Here is a 25157-nt window from a genome sequence, read left to right on the forward strand (position 1 = left end):
ATGGATCCCTCTAGGGTCTCTGTAATGGAGCTGGGCCCTGTGACCTTGGAGTTAGAGGGGAAGCTGTACATAGGGACAGAATGGGCCTCGTGCACCCCAAAGACCCACAGCCAATGGACACGTTCCTCTGCATCTACCTGCCCCACCTTCATCCCGAGTTAGATCCACTACAAGGTAGAAGGTGGTATTACTAGCAGGCACTACCCCCAATTTTCCGAAACATTCCAGGGTTATCTCCTTTCTTCCAGCCTTGGCCTACCCACAGCCCTCTTACACCCATCAATCTGATACAGGTTCCCACATTTTGGACTCCTTCCCCCAAACTGAGTGTGTGTGTATGTGTATGAGAATAGCCACCTCCGTCTCTGTGGCGGAAAGGCCCACCCGCTTCGCCAGGGGGCGCGCTTGCGGGGCTTGACTTTCTCCGCATCCGGCGCCGCCGAGGATGCGCTGCGATCCCCAGCCCGCGGGAGAAGGCTCGCAGGGCCCCACAGCAGTGAGCCCATCCGTCGTGGGGCAAAGGGGTTTGCTCCCCATTGCGAGTCGGTGGGCTGGGTGGAGGCCTGTAGAGAACAGGCAGGTGTAAGGAGGTCTGAACGCCGCATCCAGGCACCTCAGGGGATCCAAGGGCGAAGGCCAGGCAGGGCCTCGTGGGCGCGGTGGGCTCGGGTCTTCCCGCCCCCTGGAACTCGCGCGCCCGTCTCCCATGGCCGGGGCCCGCTCAGCCGCGCGGCTGCAGTGACACCCAGTGGCCGTGGCGTGAAGTGCGGGTGCCTCTCTGCTCCCGTTGTTAAGGTCTGCGCCTCTCGAGGTTCCCACTCGTGGTTACGAGCGGGCACCCCCAGGAGAGAAGGCCCCGCTTTGCAGACTGCCCCGCAGGGCACTTCCCCTTCCCCTCCTCCAGTTTCCTCCCCTGCAGTCGCCCGAGCGCTGGGAGATCCTGCAAGGCTGCAGTGCCCGGAAGGGCGGGGCGGGGCGCAGCGGCGGCGCTGGGCTGTGACCCTGAGCAGTTTCACTTCTGGATCCTGCTCAGGGTGTGATGGGAGTGTACCTGGGCTGGGGGAGGAGGGGGGGACACACGGGAGTGCCAAGGTCCAGCGCTCGGGACCCCAGTGAAGGATGGGTTTTCACTCCTAGGGTGTCACGCGACCCACGCCTTCCTCCATTTTCCACCCTCTTCCTCCCCGCCCCAAGGGTTCCACTCCGCTGTCCCCCGAGCTGTCGCTCCTCCCCAGCAGCCGCCGCCTCCGCGGGGGCTGTCGACCCCCGGAGAGGCCCCGAGCGGCGTGGGCGGCAGGAGGAGCGAGCTGTGAAGCCGCAGGCAGGGGGTTAGGCTGCGGGCTGCTCAGACGCCGAGCTGTTTCTCAGAAGTGCAGCTGCCCCTCCCCTCACACCCCCCTCAACTCCCACCTCGCACCGCACCGCACCCCTTCCCCCCTCCGCCTGGCCTTCGCTTTCCTCTCCCAGGCGCCCCAACCTGGGAATCTGGTCACTGGGTCCACCAAGAGTTAAGAGGAAGTCCTGAGAGCCGACAGGGGCCCGGGGTTCAGACTCAACCTCACTGCCCATATTCAGAGTTTCCCACTATTCCACTGTCACCTCCCTGTCCCCACCCCCACCTTGTGGGTCAGGATGGGAATTTCATAGAACAGCTTTTTATGACCACTTGGGAAAATCATAGGCCGCCATCACCATGGCTTCAGCGCCTCTCCTTCCTCCCAGTGCCCGAGTTTGATGGGGAAAGAAGGAAGGGGGAATAGGACCTTCTTCCTCTCCTGTTCTTGTCTCGGGATTATGGGAAGAGCCTGGCTGGAGCCAGGCTGAGTCTCTGTTGGAAAGTACTTCAGAGATCCCTGACTCCAGGGGTAAATCAAGGCCCAGCGAGGGAAAGCAAAGTACCCAGGGTCACCAGCAGGGCTAGGATAGGAACCCAGGAGTCCAAATGCTCAGTTGGAGCCTGCATTAGGCCGTCATTTGCTTTACTGAGACTTCGAGCTCTGCTGGATCCACTGACTCTGCCTGCTTTCCCCCAACACACATACACACACACACACATCCCTAGGAGTCTAGGGGAGGGCAGTGAGGGTTTGTGAATGAGAGGGAGGTGGAGGTGCTGAGACTGTGATTCCGGCGGGGGGGCATAGCATGGGAATTGAGGCAATGGAAGGACCAGCCTGGGGGTGAGGTGGCTTCTGCCCCCCTAGTTCCCATCCACCAGCCGCCCCAGGGCTGTGGTTTATTTGACTAGGCAGCTCTTCTGGGCCAGGGGGCCTGGGGGTGGGGTTGAGGGGGGAGGCGAGGTGATGGGAAAAGACTGCTCTGGGGCTTCCTGCCCCCTCAGTCCTGGGGAAGGGGGGCAATTTACATCACCCGCAGGCCCTCTAACCTCCATTCTTTCCACTGCAGGCTCTTTCCTTGGTTCTGTTCATGTTATTCTGGGGGAAGTTCTGTTATTTGGGGGGAAGGGAGGCAGCTGCCTACTTCACAGGTCAAGACAGAGTTAAAAACAAAACCGCAGCAAATTCAACACCCCGTGTCCTTCAGGGACTTTCCATGACACCTTCCTTCCCCCTCTCCCCTGAGCCAGGGAGTACCTCCCCAGAGGGCCTCCCCACCCCAGGTGCAGTGGCTTTTGGCTTTTATGCAAACAACTGTCTGACCGGGAATGCTCTGCAGCTTGACCTGGTGTCAGGTCTTGACTGCAAGAGCTCCTCCACCATCACTCAGTTCCTGGCCTTCCCAGAATTCTCACCTCCACTCTTCCCAGACTCTGGATCCTAGGGAGTGGGAGGGAGGGAAGGGAGCTAGGTCCTTGTCCCCCTGTCTGCCCTCGGGTGGCAGTTGCCTGCAGGTGGGTGAATGGTCTGGTTGTGTTGAGTGATGGGGGAGGGGGAGGGTGCAGGTGTGGGGTGGTCCCCCCTCCACCTGCCAGGCCCACCACCTTCTAAAGCATCAACTTAGTTCCCAAGAATTAGTAAAGGATCCTCAGGCTGGAAGGAGGTCCATTTAGCCCCGGCCCCTGTGCCAGCGCCAGCCAGCTGTAGAGCATCCTCCTGGACAAAGGGGGAGTCTCCTTGCCTCTCTCTTTTCTCCCTGCTTTAGGAAGGAAGTGAGGATGGGGAAGGCCACATACCATCCTCTCCAAGGCTGAAAATCAGCCACCGAGGGGCCGTTTTTGGAATGTATTTCATGTTCCAATACAAAGGCAGGCTGCAATGACATTCCTCTCCCCCTACCCTTAGTGTTGAGACTGGAAAGCCGGCTGGAGAGCCTCAGGACAGTCTGGTGGTGCTGAAGCGAGGGAGATGGTGCTGAACACAGAGCCTGCGAAAGCCGCCACCAGCCTGGCCCAGGTCAGCCAATCCTAAAACTTCAGAAATGGCTTCCTCTTGCCTGTACCCCGGAGGAGGGGAAGGTGTTCTGGGTGAGGCTGAGGGGAGGCTCTCAGAAGCTTTTCTGACCTTTTCTGAGAGAGAACAGAGGATATCTAGCCAGGAAGAGAGCCGCATTATCCCTGGGCCATCCTCCTAGGACTCTCTCCAGTCCTAGACCTTAGAGTTGGGCCTCCGAGTACCTGCAGACTATGTTTCAGTGTGGCTGAGTTCAACTGCAAGTTGAGTTTCCCAGGGGAGATGTTTCTGAGACCCCAGAAATGGAAAAATCAGGACTTGCCTATCTTTTAGGAAGAATCCTTGCTGGGAGGGCAGGTGGGGTGGTATTTGGGGAGGCACCGTATCCCCAGGACCCCTTGGGTCCCATTAGTGAACTAATCAGTGCACCTGGGACCCCACCATGGGGACAGGGTGGCCAGCAGCAGGATGCCAGTAGCGGGCTCAGCCAGGCATCAGGTTTTATTTTTGATGTTTTATTTTGATGATAATTCCATTTAGCTGGGCATTGGAACTTTACGAAATAGAGGGGCTGAATTAAGAAAAATGTTCCTGGGGGCAGAACTAAACCCTTCCATTTTCTGACAGCGGTAACAACAAAATGAGAGGCAGGCACAATGACTAATTTTAAACACACCAGTACTTTTTTTTTTATTTTTCAGGGTAAAAATCAAACATTGATAGAAAAATCTTGAAAACTATCAGCAGGGTGGTCTTTGACGCAGGGATGTACTTGTTAGGGTTCTGGCAAGGTTAGCATTGCTACGTTTCAGAAGCTGATTCTTTACATAGTCTTTACAGAGGAGGAGGGCACCTTACAGGGTTCCAAGCGGCTAGACTCCAGGTAAAACGTGAGAGGAGTCAAGAGGGAAGGTCATTGCTGAGCAGAGAGGGCATTTCTGAGAAACCCAGATGAGAGTGCTGTGGGCACAGCCTGTGTCAAAACCACTCAGCAAGGTCTCCCTCCCTCACTCCTGGTGGGAAGGCTGCCCTGAGCCCCAAACCACCGTCCCTTCCCCACCCCTCCCCCGCCTCATCATTCTGCAGACAAGGGTCATCCACAGACCACACGTGTGGTGGCTTTGGCAAGCAGAAATTAAAAATAAGCTATGGTTTTTCCAGTAGCCAAAATGATCCCTCACCAAAGCTCACAGACTGAGAACTTGAGCATGCAAAACCACAGTCTGGGTGAAGGGATGTCTGCTTTTCAAATGACCTGCTAATTCTTTGCAACCCACAGTCATTTGGTTTCTGTGAACCCACAGGAGCAGGCCCACCGAAAAGGGCCTTGTCTGCTAACGTGGAGAAGTCCTTGAATAAATGAGTCATTGGCAATGGGATCAGTCACTTTCAAGGCTGCCCCATTTTCCTGACATGTTAAAATGTTTGTTCTCAGTCTTTAGGAGAGGAAGAAGCAAAGCTGAACCTACGTTCACACTATGAAGGAGGCCCCGCAGATGGGTGGTGTGAACTTGGGAGAAGGTGGGTGGCATCGTGGGACTGCTCCCCGGGCTTTCTAGACTGAGGTGGATGGAGAGATGGACAGCGAGGGCAGTTTGAAGAAACTCTAAGTTGCTTGGAGAATTAATAGTCGAGGACTCCTAAGATGCTGAGGGAGGAAAGCTAATCTACTTCCCTGGCTGCAAAGCCATGAAGTATCTGTAGCATGTGGGTAACACATACATTGGTTCTAAGGTTCAGCACAGTCTTTACTCTTAGGCATTAAAACAACATGAAGGAAACTGTGTGTTAGAGGTCAGTTGCCTCCACTGGCAAGGGAATTACTATTATGGTCCTAGTCTGGTCTTTGAATATTTTCCATGTCTTTAAATCCAGATACAGGACATATAGTGAAAATTTTGCAACCATCCAACATAATCCGCCCCACCCTACCCCACACAAACAAAGTAACATTACCCACTAGACAAAATTACATAAAACCTCACAACATCCTTGAGAGGTAGATATTGTTATGTCCTTACATTTTTTTTAATCAAAATATTAACATTCCAGTTTCAAATAACTACTCAATATCAGTGGATAAGATAGTCCACTATTGTAATATTCAGAGGAAACTTGCATCCAGCTTCTTCAAAGTGCAACGACCTGTTTCTCATGCTGATGACACAGTGTGGCACAGGCTGTACACAGCTTGGGGAAACAGACGTACAGTCTTGTGCTGTGAGCTCACACAAGATGAAAGCATACATCTCTCTTCTAGGCTCTTCCAAGTCCACAGTCTCCAACCCTGAGTTCACTGATCATTCTCAAAATTGTTCAGTCTGTTAGGTTTAGAGAACAGAGTCCTCTCCCAGGGATGGCCAAGTGTAGCGTGTGGTTTCAGGTCAAAATTGTCCTCTTTACAGGCACTGAAACCCCAAATCATTCTGCTTTTCTGACCTCTGCCTATAGAGATTCTCTGAACTATACTTTCTGTCTGAGCACAAAAATAGCTCCTCATTCTTTAAAAGATAAGAGAGATCACTGTGTTATCTCTTATCTTCTTCTGCACAGTCTGATTCTATTTTCTAGGACAAAATTTTCATCACTCCACTTTCTTTTCTCTTCTTGAGTTCCCAACTCCTAATTCTGAGTCTTTTTTGGAAGAGCTTGGACTCATGACGACTGAAAACTTGAGTATCCCGGAGTTTCCAGATCTCCACTAGAGACCAACATTCCTGGTCTCAGGAGGGTACATTTTAAAGTTAGGACTTTACACATTAAACATTCAGCATTTCCATTACAGTCTTACTGCGTGGCCTGGGATATATATCAGAAGTACTGCTTTTGTTCTCTGAAAACATTCTAAACCTCACATTTAGCAGGGGGTAAAAAGAAAAAACAAAACAAAACAAACAAACAAACAAACAAACAAAACAGGGGAGGAGAATAAGAATGGTGATACAGAGGCTACCTGGAAAAAGCTACATGGATGTGAGATTTGTTAATAACATAATGTTTCGACTGAGCATGACTTTGTGTTTTTAAACCTTTCTCTTTGCAAAAGAAATCAGGGGTCATGTTACACCTAGGCCTGGCAAAATGTTAAGCCCTGCATTTAAAAGGTGAGATATTTTGTCACTGACAAAATCAGAAGCTGGGTCAGGAACAGCCCAGAATGGGTAACGGGGCATGAGATTAGCTAGCTTATCTGTATCCAGGCTAATATCTTTTTGGGAGAATGACTTAAAGGATCTGTAGACTGGTGGACTTATTAATATCTTTTTTCCCCCTGGTGGTGGTGGTAGAGGGTAATGGGGAGACACTTCTATTTAGTTCTCTGCCAGGAGGAAACATCTAGGCGACACCTCGGAGAGCGATAAGGAACATCAGGGGAGCCAGGTCTCATCCTTTTCCACCCTCACCCCGAGTCTGCCATCCTGGATGTAAGGAAAGTTCTAATGGGTTTGATCGTTCCTCAGATTTCAGCCTCTTGGGTGTGTGGTGGGAGGCCTGGCAAGTAAGAGGGTTGGTGGGAAATGGAGAGAGAAGACCTACCAGGCTTATGCTCCTCAGGACTCTGGTGAAGAAAGGAGATGTGCTATCTGAAGCTGCCCCAGGACCTCACCGTCCAGCAGGGTCAGATGTGACTCTTACCCCACCCTTCTCTCTGGGCCTCTTGCTAAGATTCTCCTTCACCTTCTTTCCCACCCTCAGCAAAGGAAAGGCATTAAGTAGGATCAGGAGTGCCTGCAGGAGTATGTGTTTACCTGTATGGTGGTAACCACGACAAACCAGCTGGTTCAATTTTAAGACTTAAGAATGTCGAGTTTCCAGAAACAGGTTTTCTCTGGACTTGGTGTGTCCCAGTCTAGGCTCAGAACGCTACAAGGAAAGTGCAGCCTGTGTGAGTGGTCGACCCCACTCAGAAAACTGACCTCAAGAATGGAAATCATTCGGAAAATCCATGAGTCACAGGGAAGATGAAGGTCATGTCTACACAGAGTCCCCAGGTTCGTGGGATAGGCCTCAGTTTTGCTATCTTAAGGTGCAGAAGTTGGTCTCTTCATTAAAGACTTTCCCACTAATCCGGTGGAAGTGCTCGCTTCCCCTAGCTTTCTCTCCTACTAATCCTTGCTTCCAAATTCTCTTTTGTCCCCTGAAGAGTCAACAGGATGTGTGCTATTTCAAGAATATAATGAGCAGCTCCTCTTTCACAATGGGTATAAGCAACCTGGTGTAGCCGTAGTCCAGGATTACGGAAATACAGTGATGTACTGGAGACTACACACCGAAATACGTCTAGTCTTTTCGCTGAAATCTCAAACATGTTGGGACCGTTGCCATGGAATTTCACAAAGTCTTTTTTTCCTGAGACAGACGCCACGCTACAAAGAAGGCTAAGCCATTTGTGCAGTCTGAGGTGGAACGTTTTAATTACTGGCAGCACATAAACAAGTTGAGTTCGAGCCTAATGCATAAGCCCTTTCGAAATATCAAGGCAGATACATGCAACGCTAATCTACCAGGAATTCGGGATTCTTGGCTCTGGTAGAAATGTGCACACAGCTGACTCTTCATTTGTAAATAGGTTCCATGAAGTTGTCCCTGGAAGCAGAATTTATTTTCCCTAACATGACTTCTTTAAAAGGAAAGAAGAAGAAGAAAGGGCTTTGGCAAGCAGCTGCAGGTGCCCGTTTGTGTGTATACTTTGGGGCAAGATCAAAATACCTTCCTGTTTTTTGTTCCTCCGCACCATCCTCCTCACACTCACAACTCAGTGGTTAAAGGAAAAACTTAACAATACTACCCTTTTCACACCAAAGCAATGCGAAACACATATTCATATACATCCTCTTCTGCTTAATGTCCTTACATTAAGAGGTTTAAAAAAAATAATTGTGGTTACTGCAGAATCATGTAAATTTAAAGCTGGAAAGGATCTTAGAGAACATCTCAATCCAAGTCTTAATTCTATGGTTGAGAAAACTTAATTTTAAGAGTTAAGTCATCTGCCCCAATTTATTTGGCTAATTAGTGGCAAATATGGAATTGGCGAACAGATTTCATGACTCCTATTCCAGTGCTAATTTTACAATTATCATAACCCTTTTCCTTGATAGCATGTCTCCCATAATTAATGATGAAGATGGCTGACGCATCTGCAGAACCAAGGTCAGACTTTCAGGAATCTTTATGGAACACAACAGCTCCACTCAAAATGGGGGGAGGGTGGGACCCCAATCTGCCTGACCAAGGAGAACCTGGCAGCAGGGGTGCTCCCCTCCTCACCCCATCCTGAGGCTCAGCTCTGATCATGGCATCTGTCCCTGATTCCTTTCCTGTGGGGAAGGGAAAATGAAGTCATACTTTTTGGATTCTTTGTTTTTTTGTTTTTTGGGGGGTTTTTTTGTCAAAAAAATTGTTGGCAAGTTTGCTTTGGGTTTGTGCAGCAATACTCCATGAAGGAGATGAAATGCTTTCAGGTGGTGGTTCCTGCCTCTCTTCCATCCTAGGTGCTGCTGCTAAATCTTCTCCCCCACCCCCACCCCCACCCCCCAGAACCACGCCTGCCAATCTTGATCATCAGAAATGGATGCCATCACCCCTAGTGGACAACCTCCTGGGGTTCCAGTGATGGTCTGTATGTAAACCATTGGTTCTTCTGATACGGAGTTTCTCCTCTCCATGAATGCTTTGACTCAGAGCAGGTTTTAATTGGAGATGAGAGGATAAAGAGTAGAAGTCTTATGTCAGATGATTTTTTTTTTTTTGCTTGTATGCTAAGTGGATCTGATGCTTGGAGACTGGGGGTTGGTTACTGGTAACCTATTTTATGGCTTTTCTTTTCCTTACTGTTAGACTGTCATTTGAGGTGGGGAAATTATATCCTAACCCTTCAGCCTTGTGAAGTGCAGAAGGGCAAGTCTTCCCAGCAAGGCCTGCTGGCCAGCTCTTCTCTGTGGACCACAGCATGTGACAAAAAGGCTTTTCCACATATGGCTGATGTAGCTCAGAAGAAATGTCTCATGCAGCACAACCAGGGGACTCTTCCAGTTGGCAGCAAACTCCAAAGGAGGCCTGTTCTATTGCTGCAAAAGATAATGACCAAATACTTCATTGGCTTTTAAACATCATAAAATTCCAGTGCCTGATGGGAGAACGAAGGTTTCACAAAAGTAGCAACGTGTTATATCTGCAAACAACTTCTGAATGGGGACAGCCGTTCTCTGTTGCCCCTGTGAATGAGACCCTTTGGATGCTAAAAAATGGTATGGAAAGGGGTTTGGAACTGAGTTTGTTTTGAGAGTGATTTGTTAGGTTGGGGTATTATCAGTTTTTAAAAATGCTGTTGACTGCTCAGGCGTGCGTCACCTGTGGGCCTGGTGTTCACTTCAGCATGGCTCTGTGTTCTCCTCTGGCTATGTGGGACGAGAACTCATAGCGGTCGTGGCTTCGATATCCACACATGTTACACTCGAAAGGGTCACGAAAGCCGTGGCAACCCATGTGAATCGTGAACATCACATAATCCAGGAAGAGGACTCGACAGTGGTCACACCGGTACACATCCATCACGTCCCCTTCTTTGTTGATCACTTTGATGGAGTCTCTTGGGCAGATGGGTGGGGGCTTGAGGAGTTCATAAGAGCGGGGGACCTCCTTCAGAAGTGGCATCCCATTGCGGACCCGGGGAGGGACCATGTGATTTTGCTGGTAGATGTGATTCTGGCGTTCCTCGTGGTTGCTGTCAGTGTCCGTGGAGTCATGGCCACTGTTGTTGGGGGAGAGGCCTCTTTCAGAAGGCAGGCTCTTCTCTGGCAGGTGGACGTTCTTCTTTTCCAGGTCCTGGGGGGCACCATTTGGCATCTCGGCTCGGGTAAGAGCTATGGGATACATGCTACTGATAACTGGGACCATCTCCGAGGTGGGAGCAGGCGGTGTCTGGACTAAGGGACGCAGGGCTTCGGCACCGAGATAGCTGATGGCGTTGTTGATGGCCTGGTCCATCATTCGGGTCTGCATCATCTCATTCTCTTTCTCGTACATATAGCTGGGGTTGTAGCTGACGTCAAAGCAGTGGCGCTTCTCACCTAGAGCAAGGGAGACAAAGAGTGACGAAGGAACGGCACAAAGGCAGACAGTTTGTAAGATTATTTTCCAGGGTCCATGAAAAGACAGGAAGGACAAGTGGCCTGCTAAGGAAGACCCAGCCCAGGCCGAACCCAGGTTCCGTTACGGTGCTAACGGCTCAGGGGGCAGTGCTTGACGGCACACGTCTGGATGGTCACAATAACTTAAGCCAGCAGACAAAAGGGAGAGTGAGAGATGTCATTAAAGTGAGGCTACCACAGGAGCTGTTCCCACTGCTCATGTCAGAAGGGAACTCTGGAGAGAAAGGAAACGAGAGGACACCAGGAGGGGGCTTGGAGCAGGCAGGGGAGCTACCAGCGTGCAGGAGCATGGGGACCTCCGCACCTCTGCTGTTCTGAACTCTTAAGACAGTCATTTCCCAAACTCTTAGCCTGCTGGTTACTTTCTGCTTGTAATACTAGGGAGCCGGGGGCCAGAAGTGCTGCAAAACCTGGGGATGCTCAGCCACTGGCCTCGGCAGCTTTTCAAATAGCTGCAGAGGCAGAAAAAATAGGGGACTCCTACTTACCACTCCAACTTACCACTCCCCCCAAACACATCAGTCACCATCCTGACTGAAATTTAAATAAAAGGGTTTCACGTGTAGAGGGTTTTTAGAAAGGCTTTCTCGATGAAAGAGCACGATGATCTTTGTCCTCTTCACAAAGGGTGTTATTCTTCTTTTGCTTGAAAAGATGTATCATTGATGCATAGGTGATCATTAGGGCTTATCTCACATTTAACTGAAAAATTTATTTGTGGTCACCCTCTCCTAGTTCTCATGTCAAACTGCTGAGAAATTTTGAAAACAGAGTTTAGCCACCTTCAGGGCGTGTGGGTGTTGTGTGTTAGAAAACAGAGGCTCTCTGGCCACAGGGCAGGCAGGAGCGGGGTCTGCAGCGAGGGCAGGTGTGCGCAATGGGGAGTGGCTGGAAGGGGCAAGAGAAAGCGGGGAAGACGTGGCAGGGGGTGGAAGTGAGGCTACGGTTACTCCTGATGCTTTTCCACTCCGTAGATGCTGAATTCTGAGAGATCTGCTGAACCAAATCCTCTCCTCTCTAACATTTCCTAGGCATGTTGTGATTCCCAGACTTGTCACTGCCATACAGTAAAGAGTCCAGGGATGAAAAAACACAAGAAAACAGGAAGGACTGGAAGAGCCAAGTTTCTGTTCTTGAGGCCTCTCCAATCCAAAGGGGAGAGAAATAAGACCTGGATACATGGAATTGGAGAAAAGTAAATGTTAAAAGTTGTGAAAGGGCTGTCTTGCTCTATGGAAGCTTTTGATTTTATTCTGAATGCCATGTTTGAGGTATTTAAGCTGGTGGGTAACATGTCTTCTGTAAAAGAATTATAAGGCAAGGACAGGGCGGTTTGGTACCAAATGTATAGTTAAATGTTAAGTGAATGCAAAAAAAAAAAAAATTCAGGAGTACTTGGGGAAGGGCAAGCGTTCGTGGAAAATGAGAAGAGTCTTGATGAGCTGGTAGGGTGTAGATTTTCAGAGAGGCAGGAGAGAAACCCTAATTGAGGGATGAGCGTGAATGAAGCCCGGCGAGCGGGACAAGCCAGGACGAGAGCAGGGAGGAGTAGGCGAGTCTGGCTCCAGCTGTATCAGGACGTGTGGGATAAAGCAGTTCTCAAACTTCACTTACCCTTCACGTTCTGCAGTACTCACACCCCACGGTGATGTGGTAGCCGAGAGCGTGAGCTCTAGAGTCAGATGGTGTGGATTTCACGCTGTCTCATTACTAGTTGTGTGACCCTGGGCAACTTACTTAACCTGGCTCCGCGTGGTCATGTCAAATGGGGGTAATCATTGTATCTACGTCAACTGAGCGCTGAGAACAGTGCCTGGCACCTAGAAAGCACTTTGGTAAATGTTCGGGTTTTTTATTTTGTTTGAATCAGCTCGCATTTTCTTTTTTTTTTTTTCTTAATTTTTTTCTTTTATTACTTTTTGTTTGTGTGGTTTTTTTTTTTTTTTTTGAGTGGGCAGGAGATCATTAGGTTTATTTATTTAATGGAGGTAATGGGAGATTGAACCCAGGACCTCATGCATGCTGAGCACACTCTCTACTGCTGAGCTATACCCTACCCCCTCACATTTTCTTTCTTTTTTGCTAAAAGAAACTTGTTTTTTAAGGAAACTTTATATCACTAACATAAATGGAAAACCAGAATCACTTGCCACAAACAGAAGGTAACTATGAAAAAAAAAGACAACGAAACACGGCAATTTATTGCACTTTGATCACATACTGTTAAGTACCTGGAAACAAAGATCCCCTCTCTCTTTGCTAAAAACAGATTCCCAAGTGTGCGACTTATGTTGAAGACAATTATCATCTAATTAAGTCTAAATCTTTCTCCTTGGTATAATCAGGGAGATTGTAAGAGAACTAAAAAGAAAATAACTTTCTTGCCGTGTAGATCAGGGTTTTCAAATGCCCTGCGAACCTCCTGGCACTTGGCATCCAACATTTTGGGAGGTATTGAAGAAAGATAACACGTGGTAGGACCAAGGACGGGCCTTCTGAATGACCAACCGCAGGGTTTAGATTTGGACAAATGGCAAATCATGACAGGCCGTTGAGCAAGAGAGGCCGGTGGTCAAAATGTTATTTTCAGGATATTAACGTAACAGCAATGTATAAGATGGATCAGAACAGTGAGAAAGTGGAGCCAGAAAGACCAGCTAAAAGATCTAATCTAATCAGACGAAACTGTCTGCGTCCCCACTACCTTAAGGCCAAACCGATGGTTTCCAGACAGACACCTGGGAGAAAAAAATACCCAAAGAAAATCATTGTGCCTTGGCAACTCAATAAAAATGGTTCTTCTTTTCAGCTTCCAGCTTGAGTAGATCTTGGATCAGAGCTCTTTGGAAGAATGAGACTGAGAACATGAAAGCCAGCTAAAGTCACAAATACTCAGCCCCCTGAAAGCAACACCGAAGTGATGAACTTTGGCTTCCTGGCCTTTTCAAGTTTACTGATGATCTTCCAGTGTGGCTAGCTCTACTGGGGTCCCCAGATACTGGGGGGCCCTGGGAATCTTTTTATCTTTTCACCTAACAGAGAGGCTCCAGAAAGTTTCCGGGGTGGGGCAGGCACATCACAAACCCTGCTTTTATCCTTTCTCCCAAGAGTGTGCTTTACTTAACTAGGCCTCCAATTTCATTGTCTGTACCACCTGCAGCACATGTCAGAAAACAGCTGAGTGCTGAAGTTGTAAGGGGCAAAACAGGGAGAGGAAAATAAACCCCTGGATGAGTGGAAATATGTGACTGAGTTCTGTGGTTAACGCAGACCATTGTTCATTGTTAGGAAGCTGGGAGAGCCTCAGATCTTCACGTGCGCACAAGTGCACTCATCAGATCCCCTCATCTCTGAGTTACGGTAACTTGAGTAGTGCAGATGATTATCAGTCACCTGTAGACACGATGACTCAATGTGTATGAAACTCAGGAGGGGTAAGCTACAGTAATTGAAAAGCCAACAGCTCACGTTTCTTTAGTAACACACTCATAAAAAAGGTTAGTCAAACCACAAGAGTGTAACTGCTCCCAAACCTGCACGGAGACTCTGGTCCAGTTTCGAGTCAAAATCGTACCACACCTTTGAATGATTAATGATCGCAGCTCCGGGCTGAATTAGAGGTTTTCTTCCAATGCAGATACACATGGCAACAGCAAGTCTTAAGTTTAGAAACCACGGCTGCCTGGTTGGGCTGTTCCCTACCTGGGATTCCTTTTAAAGGTGTCAATCCCTACTCTCTAGGCTTTGGTGACTCTAAACTGAGCAACTGCCTGCCCTGAATTGTTACAATGTGGGAAGGGCATACATGGTTGTTGGTTTCTAAGTGCCAACTTGAAAGCACAGAATCACAGCCTAGAGCTAAAACAGAATTTACCTGAGTGCGTGGATTCAGACCTCTGCCTTCAGGGTCGACGGACAAGATCCACCACCCTGATCTGTTTACTCCTGTACTTCACAGCACCCAGCACTGTGCCTTACACATAACACTAAGAAGAAGAGCCACTATGTATTGAGTCCCTACTATATACCCAGTGCTGTCTTAGGTACATTGCATATTGTCTCATTTTATCCGAGATGAATTCTCATCTCTTCGTCACATGAAGAACCTAAAGTACAAACGGGTTGATTCGCTTGCCAAGATTGCTCAGTTGGTCAACAGAGAACCAGGATGTGATCCAAGGGTCTACATACTCAGTATGTGTTTGAGCATTAACTGCTGCCTCCTGGCTGCTACCTTGCCCACAGCTGCACAATCCCACCGCCAGCTGTGACTTCAGATTCTCTGCCGGGATGGCTCCCATAAGCAATAGAAAAGCAACTATGCTTCGTTCCATATGGACCAGCACCATGCAGTCAAGAAATAGGATGCGCAGAGTTGTTGTGATGTCCATAAAGTGCTTAACAGAGTACCTGGCATGTGTAAGCACTCAGTAAGTGGGTGGTAGATCTATTATTATTATTTGCCTCACACCATGTTAGGTGCTTTGAAGAATACAAACATAACTGCAGTCCAATAGGAGATGCAGCATTTACAAAATTTCATTACAAATCAGTATCCTTAATACTACGTGGTGGAACAAAGTATAGAGTAGCCAAGGGAGTGGAGAGAGAAAAATACAGAGCACGTCTCAAATATGCCACGTAACATGGAACAAATATTAATCTATTGTTTCCTCTAAAGTCTCCTTGTGATCTAAGGCGGTGCAAGTGATGGTGGTGGACAGTTACATATCTATATCACAAAAAGCACACTGTTAAACTCGCCTTGAGTGCAGAGGGAGACCAGGGAAGAGAGAGAACTCGGGCGAGTTTGGGAATGCAGACCACGGGCAGGTTTAAGGGCAGATGGGAGGGAGGGCATTCCAGACAGTGAGCACGGAAAGAATCATTACATAGCAGTGGGAGTAGTTCATCGCCGCTGAATTAAAAGATTAGTTGGCTGAAATGATACATTTAAAAAAGATAACTTAGAGACAGATTGTGAAAGGCTCAGAACGCCTGGGAGGTTTGGGTTTTATTCCAATGAGGAGCCATTGAAAGGTTTTTTTGAAGATGGGGGGAAATGATTTGAACATTAGAAAAAGAACACAGTGCCGAAGTTATGGTCATCATGAGGGGGTAATGTGACTTATCTGGGTTTTATTTAAGTTTCTTCAGGTCACTTAAATGTGTCTGCGGCTACCTCCGTACAGTGTCCCATGTATACCATCGCTTACTCTTACTCCAAGCACATATATCTCCCCAACCCCTGCAAAAAAAAGGGGCAGGTAAGTAGGGCAAATGGAATATCTGATGATGACAATGGCTCTGATCTCAATCTAAATGAGACTAAAGTGGCTAACACCTCTTCCAGGAGGAGGAAAGAGGAGGGTAGGAAGCCACAGAACGAGAAGCAGAAAGGAGGAGAGAGAATAGAGCTGTGGGGGTGGTGGTGAGGAAAACTGAGCTGGAGCCCACATTCTGTGGCTGCAGAAGCCTTTGTCCTCTGTGAGATACCATGAAGTGCTATTTGATAGTCAGCTGTCCTGATGTAGTCACCACAGTTCTTTTCTCAAGAAAACACACCCTGAAGAGAGAATGACTGCCCTCCTCAAGGATTTTTCTTCCACCAGCTTCCAATGACCAGCTCCTCCCTATCCAAAGTCTCCTGGGGAGCACACAGGACAAGCACTGCTCTGGGTGACCTCCTGGGGCAGGACAGCCTTGCACTGTAGCACTTTTGAAGACCCGGGTCTGGTCCTGCTCTGTCACTAGCTGCACCCCTCCGTCCTTCCCAGCCCCCTTAAAAGAACTTCACTGGGTGGTTCCTAATATCCCTTCAAGTTCTAAAATGCTATGACTTTGGATGCTTATAGGATTAGGGATTTGAGCCCTTTGGGAAGGGGTGGGAGAAGATACTTTTTGCTTTTAGAAATAGGTATTAAAACTGCTTCCTGTCGCTCTGTTAACCAAAGCAGACAATTTCTCATTAGTTAGTTCACAGGGAGAAACGACAGTGTTTGCTGAAGTGTCAAAACCTCACTAACGTGTTTACCCAGGGTGAGTGAGATCTTTTTTCATGTTCTTTGCAACATGAAAACTTCCTTTAATAAAGTAATACATGAAATAAAGTAATACATGAAATAAAAAAAATAGGGAGATGCTATGGTAACCACTTCGGTCTGAATAACACATCTGTTTCTGGAGAAAGAATGAAAATCAGAAGAAGAAATATGCAGAAATGTAGTCATTTTCCTCCTCCCTCCAGGAGAGAAATCTGGCCTCTATTTTGAGCCAAGTATTTGAAGATGGCCTAGTTAGAAGTACAGTCAAGCAACTGGCAACAGGAGAATAAGATTCAGAGAAAGGACAACTCCTAAAGGGGTTAGGTGCTAAAAGTAAGGTCTTCTTGTCCTTTGGAAAGAACAACTAAGAATTATTTTTATGATGTAAAGTTGCTGATTTCTAAAGGATATGTGTCAATTTATTTCCCATTTGACAGAAAGCAATACAAAATCTCTCGGGGAATAGGGAATTGGGATTTTTCTCCTACTTGGGCAGTTTAATTTTACTCTGACTATGTTTTTGTGTTTCTATGCATTCAGACTTAATCCAATCCCTCCCTCTTCCTCAGTTCATCTCTAATAGATGAAATACGCCTTCTACTGGGAATTTCCTCTACCCTGCTAGGAAAGTAGCAGGCTGACCTGACGGTATCATTTCCCCTTTCCCTTCACAGTTCAAGAGATCAGGGAAGCCAAGGTTGGTCTGAGTCCTGTGCAACTGTTAGTAAGGATTAAAGAGAGTGACTCAGTCTTCCTCCACACTTTACCCATTGCCATTTCCCTAGCAGCTGAATCTTTTCAGAAAATGGCACCTTGGAGAGGAAACAGAGGCAAGAGAAGAGACGGAGGGAAAACCTTAGCCCCATATGTTTGATATCACTTCATCTCACGTGCTGCACACTGTCATAGTGTTCCTTTTCTCCCCATTGGTAGTATTATTTTCTATCAAAAAGGCTGATTCCATTAAATGATTCAAGAGGTTTCTTGTACTTTAAAAAAAAAAAAGGCTCAGGGTATAAGCTCATGCTAGGAGATTAGAACAGTGCTTAGGAACCAGAATATCACGTATATGGCAGGAGCTCCAGAACCATTTGCCTGATAAATACATGGATGAAGGAGCGAATGAATAAGTGGTAATGCCCCAAGTAAAATATATCAATGTTGAACTAATGCAGCTGTTTTATAGATTCTCAGATTTGATGACATATTCCTAAAAAAAAAAAAAAACCTAAAACATATGATATGGTTTATATTATAAAAATACCATATCTGTACAACCTTGAGAAAAAAGTTATCTGAAGTTATTCATATGGGCTTATACACCAAAAGTGATGCTCATAATTGCTGCTTGTCTAATTCCTCTCACAGACTTGTGGAATAATGGAGCTGGGAGGGACTTTCTCGATCACTTCATCACCTGTTTGGTCTCCTCATTTCACAGATGAGTAAACAGAGGCCCAGAAAGGTTATGTGATTTGCCTAAATACACACGGTTAAGAAATGACTGGAATCAGAACCTGGGTCTTTTGGCCTCTAATCCAGTGCTCTTCCTACTGTACTTTACCACAATTAAAAAAAAAATATATATATATATATATATTCCCCCAGCTTCAGGGTCCTGCAGTCCTGATGTTGCTGCCTCAGCTCAAATCAGTAACGAACTCTGCTGGGTTTCCTGATTCCAGCACAGAGAGAACGTGACGGTTCAGAAGATAAGAGAAAGCAGCACCTACAAGCTCGGCATCTAGTCTAGAAATGGAGGCGTGAAAATCCTCTGGTCGCAATGGTAACAAACAAACGGAACGGATCCCTGACGCAATAAGCAAAATGGCATGGACTTGGACGTATGAGACTGTGTTTCTAAATCCATGAAAATACCAAAGCAACTTTTATTATATTAAGTAAGTCTTCAGCTCCATGACAGGTTTAGGGCAACTACGTGAACTAGGTATCTTCTCTCATATTTTAGTTTTCTTAGACCAACATGTGTTGACCGTAACTGGATTGAAATTAAGTCACCTTACTTTTTTTTTTCTTGTCCATTTCTCCCCATGTTCCTCCCCACATCAGCTGCAGCTATTTCTAGAGTCAAAATGTCCCCCAAATTAAATTACATTCATGGTAGAGAATAGCAATCCAAGCTTCCTTTTGTACTCCAGCCAGAACCTCTTCATATAAGAAAAGCTCAAAAGATACATGAGCAATATTTTAAAACAATTTCTTGGAATCACAACTGGTCCACTGTGCCTAAACTCCATATGGAAGTCACTACATACCCCCTGACATTTCTCACCAAGGAGAGGGAGGACCGTAAGGAGGAAGGGGGGTCTCTCTAAACTGAAATGCACCAACTTTAGTCTGACACAATTTATTCTTTTTTTTTTAATTGAAGTATAGTCAGTTACAATGTGTCAATTTCTGGTGCACAGCACAATGTTCCAGTCTGACACAATTTATTTTTAAAGTGACTAAAAGGATACAAAAACTTCTCAGCGATTCAAAATGAAATAAGTAAGCATAAATACCAAGCTAGGTAGTTTTGAAATGCATGAGTTCTTTCAGTATATCTCTGTAACTCACATAAAATTAAAAAATTAACTAGACCAGAATTTTAAAATCACCTAGACCAGAAAAAAATTTAACCATATTTAAAAACCAGGCAGACACTTAATATCTGTAAAAGGACACAAAAGGACTGAAATAAGAAAACAACAGCAGCAGCAAGTAGCTTTGGAAAAACAGATTGACAGGTTTCTAAAATACTGGTGTTGAGGGAGGTCTATTTTCGTGTGATAACTATTTTTGTTCAATATCACCGACTTTCAGTTTATAGCAAAACCAATACGTTCAATTCAGCTGCCTACTTCACAAAATCAAATCTATTTTAAATATCATAGTCACATTTATGTAAACATCTGGCAGAGTTCAGCAAAATATTTCTGCCATTTGGCAGTCCGAACACTTTAATGGACATAATTATTTCTTAGCCATCTCTTTCTTGCTGTATTTTTTGACAATGTGAAAACCAATGGCATAAAAATTAACTCCAGTGAGACAAAAGATTAAATCAAACCTTGTTATTGAAATCTGTTTTCCTAACCAATTTCTTTTAAAACCAATTCTCAATCAAATTTAAGAAAATAGAGTAAAACGTTTTAGAGCATGAAAAAAGGTTGAGCATGATAAAGGAACCAACTTGTAAAATATAATTACAAAAGATTACAAAAATGCTATCTCGAACATCTTACTGGTGTAAATTGCATAAATTCTCTCATGCAACATATGTCATTCAGAATAAGAGGAAGGAACAGCATTTTTAACACCAACCCCATTTAGGAAATTGGATACCAAATACTTCCATCTGCAGTAGTTAAGATTCTTTAGTTAAAATACTTTATTCTATTTGCTCTAGTTATCAAAATGAATCCTGAAGAATAGAAGTGTACTGTGGAAAATCAATTACCTTTTTTTAAAACAGAGATTAAACTAGGAAGGGTCTGTGTAGTAAGCATCCTATGTTATCTCATTCAAACTATCTGCTAACAACAGCAGGAAAAAGGGTTGTATTCTTACCAATGAATTTCTGAGGCATCGAGCTTTTTCGTTTTGCCACATTGCTTGCTAATCTGTCCAGAACGAGAGCTCTTTCACTTCCCATCTCTGCTTTGATGTGTCTTGCCTCCGCACTTGCTGGTTTGGAAAAACAAAAAACAGAAAACAAAAAAAAAAAAAAAAGAAGAGGGAAAAGAACACGTTGGTAAATGGGGAGAAAAAGAAATAAACTGGAAGGAAACATATCAGAAGTCTGATGCACATTCTGTTGTTACCTGTTATTACTGCTCAGAGCCTTGCCTGGGGTACCTGCTGTGGTCAGTGAAGCCAGCACCAGGGCACATTCAAATCTTGCAGCCTTATGCTGACATGGGAAAGCCCGACCCATCCCCAACCAGTACCTTCATTAGCAAGAGGAAGTATTAAATAAACAGCCTGGACGTGGTTGGTTGCAAAAAGATAGATAGATGGAGATCTTCTAACCCCCGATCAGCTTTCTTTCTGATTCTGAGTAACTGCGTGTGACACCTGCAGACTGATATAATTCTTCTTAACAACTTTGAAAAAAAAAAAAGTATGGTGCCCCAGATTTACTGCTCTGTTTATGTTAATAGCACTTTTGAAAATAGATACACTTACCCAGACAGCAAGAAATCTACTCAGTGATTTGTGTATTGAAATTCTGAGTGGTTTTTTTCTTTTTCTTTTTTTTTTTTTTTTCCAGCATGCTCCTTTCAGTTCCTATCTCTTCAGTTCTATTTCTCTGGGCTCTGCATTATCTGTTTCATATGCTCTTCACATTTCAAAACTGTCTCAGTTAAAATTTCCCTGAGCAACACTTCTGTCTTGAAATTAAAGAGCAATTTGTATCATGCATCTTTATTATATTTCTAATGAAAAATGTGAATAAAAACTGCCTAAGAATATGGTCTAATTGTCAGTCCACAAACAGACCTTTAAGTGGTGCAGGGCTGTGGTTCTCAGACCTGCCTGAACATTAGGAACCACCTGCAGAGCCTACAGCCACCTATGCCCAGGCCCCTCTTCAGATCAATTAAATCAGGATCTCTGGTGGAGGGGCCTGGGCAGTAGTATTTTTAAAGCTCTCCAGATGATTCTAAGATGCAGCCAGAATTGAGAACCACTAGAAGAATATACAAATAGTGCCAACATTGAATCAACTAAACAGTAAATTGGAATAAATACAGTACAATTTAGTACAGCAGGCAGTCCCCAATAATAATTTATGTCTGAAGTTCAAAGAGATACCAGCTTTTCTAAATACAAGGCTTTAAATTTTAACACGTGATACTAGCCCAAGCTAGGGATCAGTCAACTTTTTCCTATAAAGGGCCAAATAGTAAGTATTTTAAACCTTAGTAAGTATTTTGAACTTTGTGAGACACATGTAGTCTCTTTTCCATATTCTTTGGTTTTTCCCTTGACCCACTACCTTTAAAAATGTCAAACCCCCTGTGTACATAGAGGCCATGACAGCATTTGGCCTTAGGGTCCTAGTTTTGCTTACCCCTGCCCTAAGCAAACATGTTGTGATGCTACAAACATTTCCCTCTGTTTTATCATAAACATTTCAAGAGGTCCAGACTAAAATGTTGCATCTGTACATTCCTAATGTCTCTAAGGAAGAAGAAACTGAAATCAGTTTAAGGGACTAGAGTGAAAAAGTAAGTTGATGATTGCAGAATGGAATTTTTTCCCCCCAAATATATACCCAGATTTAGGAATTGTCAGTGCTCATTCTGTAGTTGAAGAGTTTGCTGTGTGAAGAGATTCTAACATACAGAAATAATGTCACAAGTTCCATGGTCTCTCAGACATGCAGAACCACAAATGGACACGCCCAGAGAGAAGAAAACTGACCACCTCTGCAGTCAATGAAAGAGAGAGGAAGACCTCAAAGGCAAGACTGTCAAGTATGACCAGGGTGAGAGAACCAAAGTCAAATCAAGAAAAGAGAATTCAAAGTATTAAATATTTTTCAATTTATTATTGGCATGTTTTTGGTTCTGTTTTTTTTTTTTTTTTTAACTCCTTGCCAGTCATTACACAATAAATTATAAAGCTCAGGGTTTTGAAAATTCAAGAATAAAATGAAATCCGGCTCTAAAAATAAGGAAGAGGATGGTGATAATGACCATATGAATGAGACCTTGTGAGTTTATCAAAAATAACTCTATGCTCTGAAGAAATAAATCTCAACCTCCAGTTTAAGCTATAACAATACTATGTGTGCAAATGAAGACAATAATGGTCTGAATAAGGGGCCCCGGGCAGCTTTTGGGCTGGTGATAAAGCGCTGGAACTTCAGCTGACTGAGCGTTGTAAGTAACAGGTACTTTAGTGACAGGACACTGCTATTGAGTGAAGTGGGTCAAATTCTGTCCAGCACAGGGATAGGTTTAAATGACCAAACAGGAAACTATTATACATATTATTTCCTTTCACACAAACCACCACCAGATGTGGCACTACCCAGAGCCCCAAGAGCAGAGAGATGAAAGACAAAGGCCTGGGATTTGAAATAAGTTCCTGAGGCTGTTATAAAGAGGCTTTTTCTTAGAAGCATCAGGGAGGTAGCTTAGTTTGTGCTTTGACTAGGAACATTCATTCTGCTTCCAGCAACTCTGAGAGGATTAAATCCAGATAAAGGTTCCCCCCCGCCCCCCGCCCCACATCCACTATGTATTCATTATCAAAAAGACTTATAACGAAATAAGGATGAAAAACAGTCCTTTAGGGAAGTTTTAACTCTATCCCCATCCACTTTACCACTACTCTTATTTAGTCTTTTCAGTCACCCCTCTAACGGCCCCATCATTACCCAGAGATCTGTCTGCCCTGCCAGTTTAGTTTTCCCGTTTGGCTCTCAGCAGCCACTGTCTACGTTTAACCAAAGTCATTATCAGTTACCACAAGCATCTTTCTGAGGACACATACTCAGTGTACTCTATATCTGGGAGGATGCTAAAGCGGGGATACACTGACCTAAATAACGTAATTAGGGCATGCCGCTAAATGGCAACCTTCCGAGATAGTATCATCTTTTATCCCTGGTTAACTCACCAAGCTTGTCTTGACAGTCATTTCTAGGTAAATCTTACTCTGTAAACCAGTGACCAAATGACTGACATTTAAAAAGATAAAATTCTGGAATGTCATGGATAGACAGATAATTTGAGGCATGGGTGGAGACTTTCCCATTTCCACAACTCTGGTTAGATTGAAGCGAATCCTCTGAAACCACCGATCTAGAGGGCTTCCAACACCCTCCCGCTGGGTCATTTGCACAAAATATCAACTCCAAGATTCCAGTCTTCATTGTATGTGCGAACACACTCCAGAGATTAAGTTAATCTCTACTAAATTAACCGTGTTTTCTAACTGGCAAGTCAGGCAAAGGCTAAAATTTCAGTTGGATATGGTGCACTCTCACTTTCTTCCCTGAACTGCCTTGCAGTTGTTGGACAGCTGCTGTACTAAAGGAGCGGCCTCTGAAACACAAAGAAATGCTCTGGAGTTAAGACAATCAATCTCTTTGGGATTACAAGGAGTTTAGGCAGTACACTGAAAAGGGAGGGGGAAAAAAAGGACTATTAGCTTCGGTCCTATGCTTCAACTTTAAGATCCAACTGTCTATTTATATAAACAGTCTAGACTTGTTATCTTGGCACATCACGTCTCAGAATGTTAGCAGAGGGAAACCAGTTTAGCAAGATAGTAAGGGAACAAGATAATGGGTTTAAATGACGAAATAGGAAATCCGTTCCTGGGTGGTGTTTGGCAGTTTAATGTTGTAAGGGGTGGGTGTGGGGATATGGAATAATGGCAAGAAACAATTTGCACACTTGGTTCATGAGTGAGCACAGGAGGAGTGGGACTATAATTCTAGATCAATTCCCCATCATGTCACTTGCTTACTGGAAAAAAAGCAGATATACCAATTTTCATTTTAAAAGTGACTTTAAAGACATGTGTAAAAAATAAATAATAACATTCATAAGAAGTCATAATTACAGAATAGGTGACTGTCTCTAATCTCTGCACAAGTGTTAGTCGTTCCTCTGGTTTTCAGTTAACTGCACGATGCCATTTCTATCTGAAAATGACTGCAGATTTAATTATTAATTTGTTGTGCTTTTGTTTTTGCTCAGAATCCTTCATTAGATCTTGAAGTGTTAAATGGAGCTCAAATAAGAGGCATTGCTTCCTGTCTTCTGTGGTGTGGTCAGCCAGTAACTAATGGAGAGTGGAACAAAGTGTGTAGTAAGAATTGTCTAACAAGAGATTGCTATCAAAGAGTGAGGCAGGTTCTAACAAAAAAGTTACATAAAACTGTTGCCTTTTGAGCAAGTAAAATGAATACTATTTGTGAGTTAGTATTGTTTTGTTTGTTTTGTTTTTTAAGAATAATCTATTGGGAAAATAGATGCTTTAAACACTTTAAGCTTTTTCTTTGGACTGTTATTTGGTAAAAATATGTTTATCCTGAAATTCTCATGCTTATATTATCTCAACCGCAACAATGAGAATGAAGATAAAAGGTTTTGACTCCTAGATTCATAAATAAATTATTCAGTATTGGTATTTCTAGAACTCACTGTCATACCAAAATATGTCCCGCTCCAAGTATTCATAATTTGTGTGAAATGTGGCTAAGTGAATCTCTATACCAGCTGTTTGTCCTTTTCTGGAATAAGGATCAAGCTAATAAGAAAATGAAATCTGTGGTCTTCTTTTCATATTATATATGACATTAAGACAGCAGACTTGGAGTATCTTGATAATGTCTGGTGCAGAAACATGGACTGAAGGAACACAATCACATGTGTCTCTATGAGACCTTCGTATTATATTAACAGATCAAGTGCCCAGCCCCGTGCTGGGATGTGAGTCCTTCAAGGGTAGGGGCTTAACTGTCACTCATCTTTACCAACAGCTCTGACACAGAGCCTGGCACATGAGAATCCAGGAAATGCTCTTTGAACAAAAGAAAATGATTAGCAAGGCCAGAAGTCCTGTTGCCCAACACGGCATGC

The 25157-nt window shown here is 44.9% G+C and overlaps 1 protein-coding gene across 3 annotated transcripts in view; it reads right to left on the reverse strand.

The window, feature by feature from the left end:
• Positions 1 to 8884: 8884 nt before the first annotated feature.
• The window catches only part of IKZF3 (IKAROS family zinc finger 3), a 74600-nt gene continuing 58327 nt past the window's right edge, over positions 8885 to 25157 (reverse strand). The window contains exons 1-3 of one of the 3 annotated variants that reach the window (XM_032457930.1): positions 20502 to 21087; positions 20122 to 20238; positions 8885 to 10423 (exon numbers count right to left, since the gene is read on the reverse strand). In XM_032457930.1, coding sequence (XP_032313821.1) covers positions 9720 to 10423; positions 20122 to 20206 — 789 coding nt within the window. In that variant the 5' untranslated portion in view covers positions 20207 to 20238; positions 20502 to 21087 and the 3' untranslated portion in view covers positions 8885 to 9719. Of the gene's footprint in view, positions 10424 to 20121; positions 20239 to 20375; positions 21088 to 25157 lie in introns of those variants that run through there. The other 2 variants (XM_006176346.3, XM_006176341.2) reach the window with 2 other exon arrangements.

Source organism: Camelus ferus, chromosome 16 (assembly GCF_009834535.1).
Source record: "Camelus ferus isolate YT-003-E chromosome 16, BCGSAC_Cfer_1.0, whole genome shotgun sequence".
NCBI classification, from domain to species: domain Eukaryota; kingdom Metazoa; phylum Chordata; class Mammalia; order Artiodactyla; family Camelidae; genus Camelus; species Camelus ferus.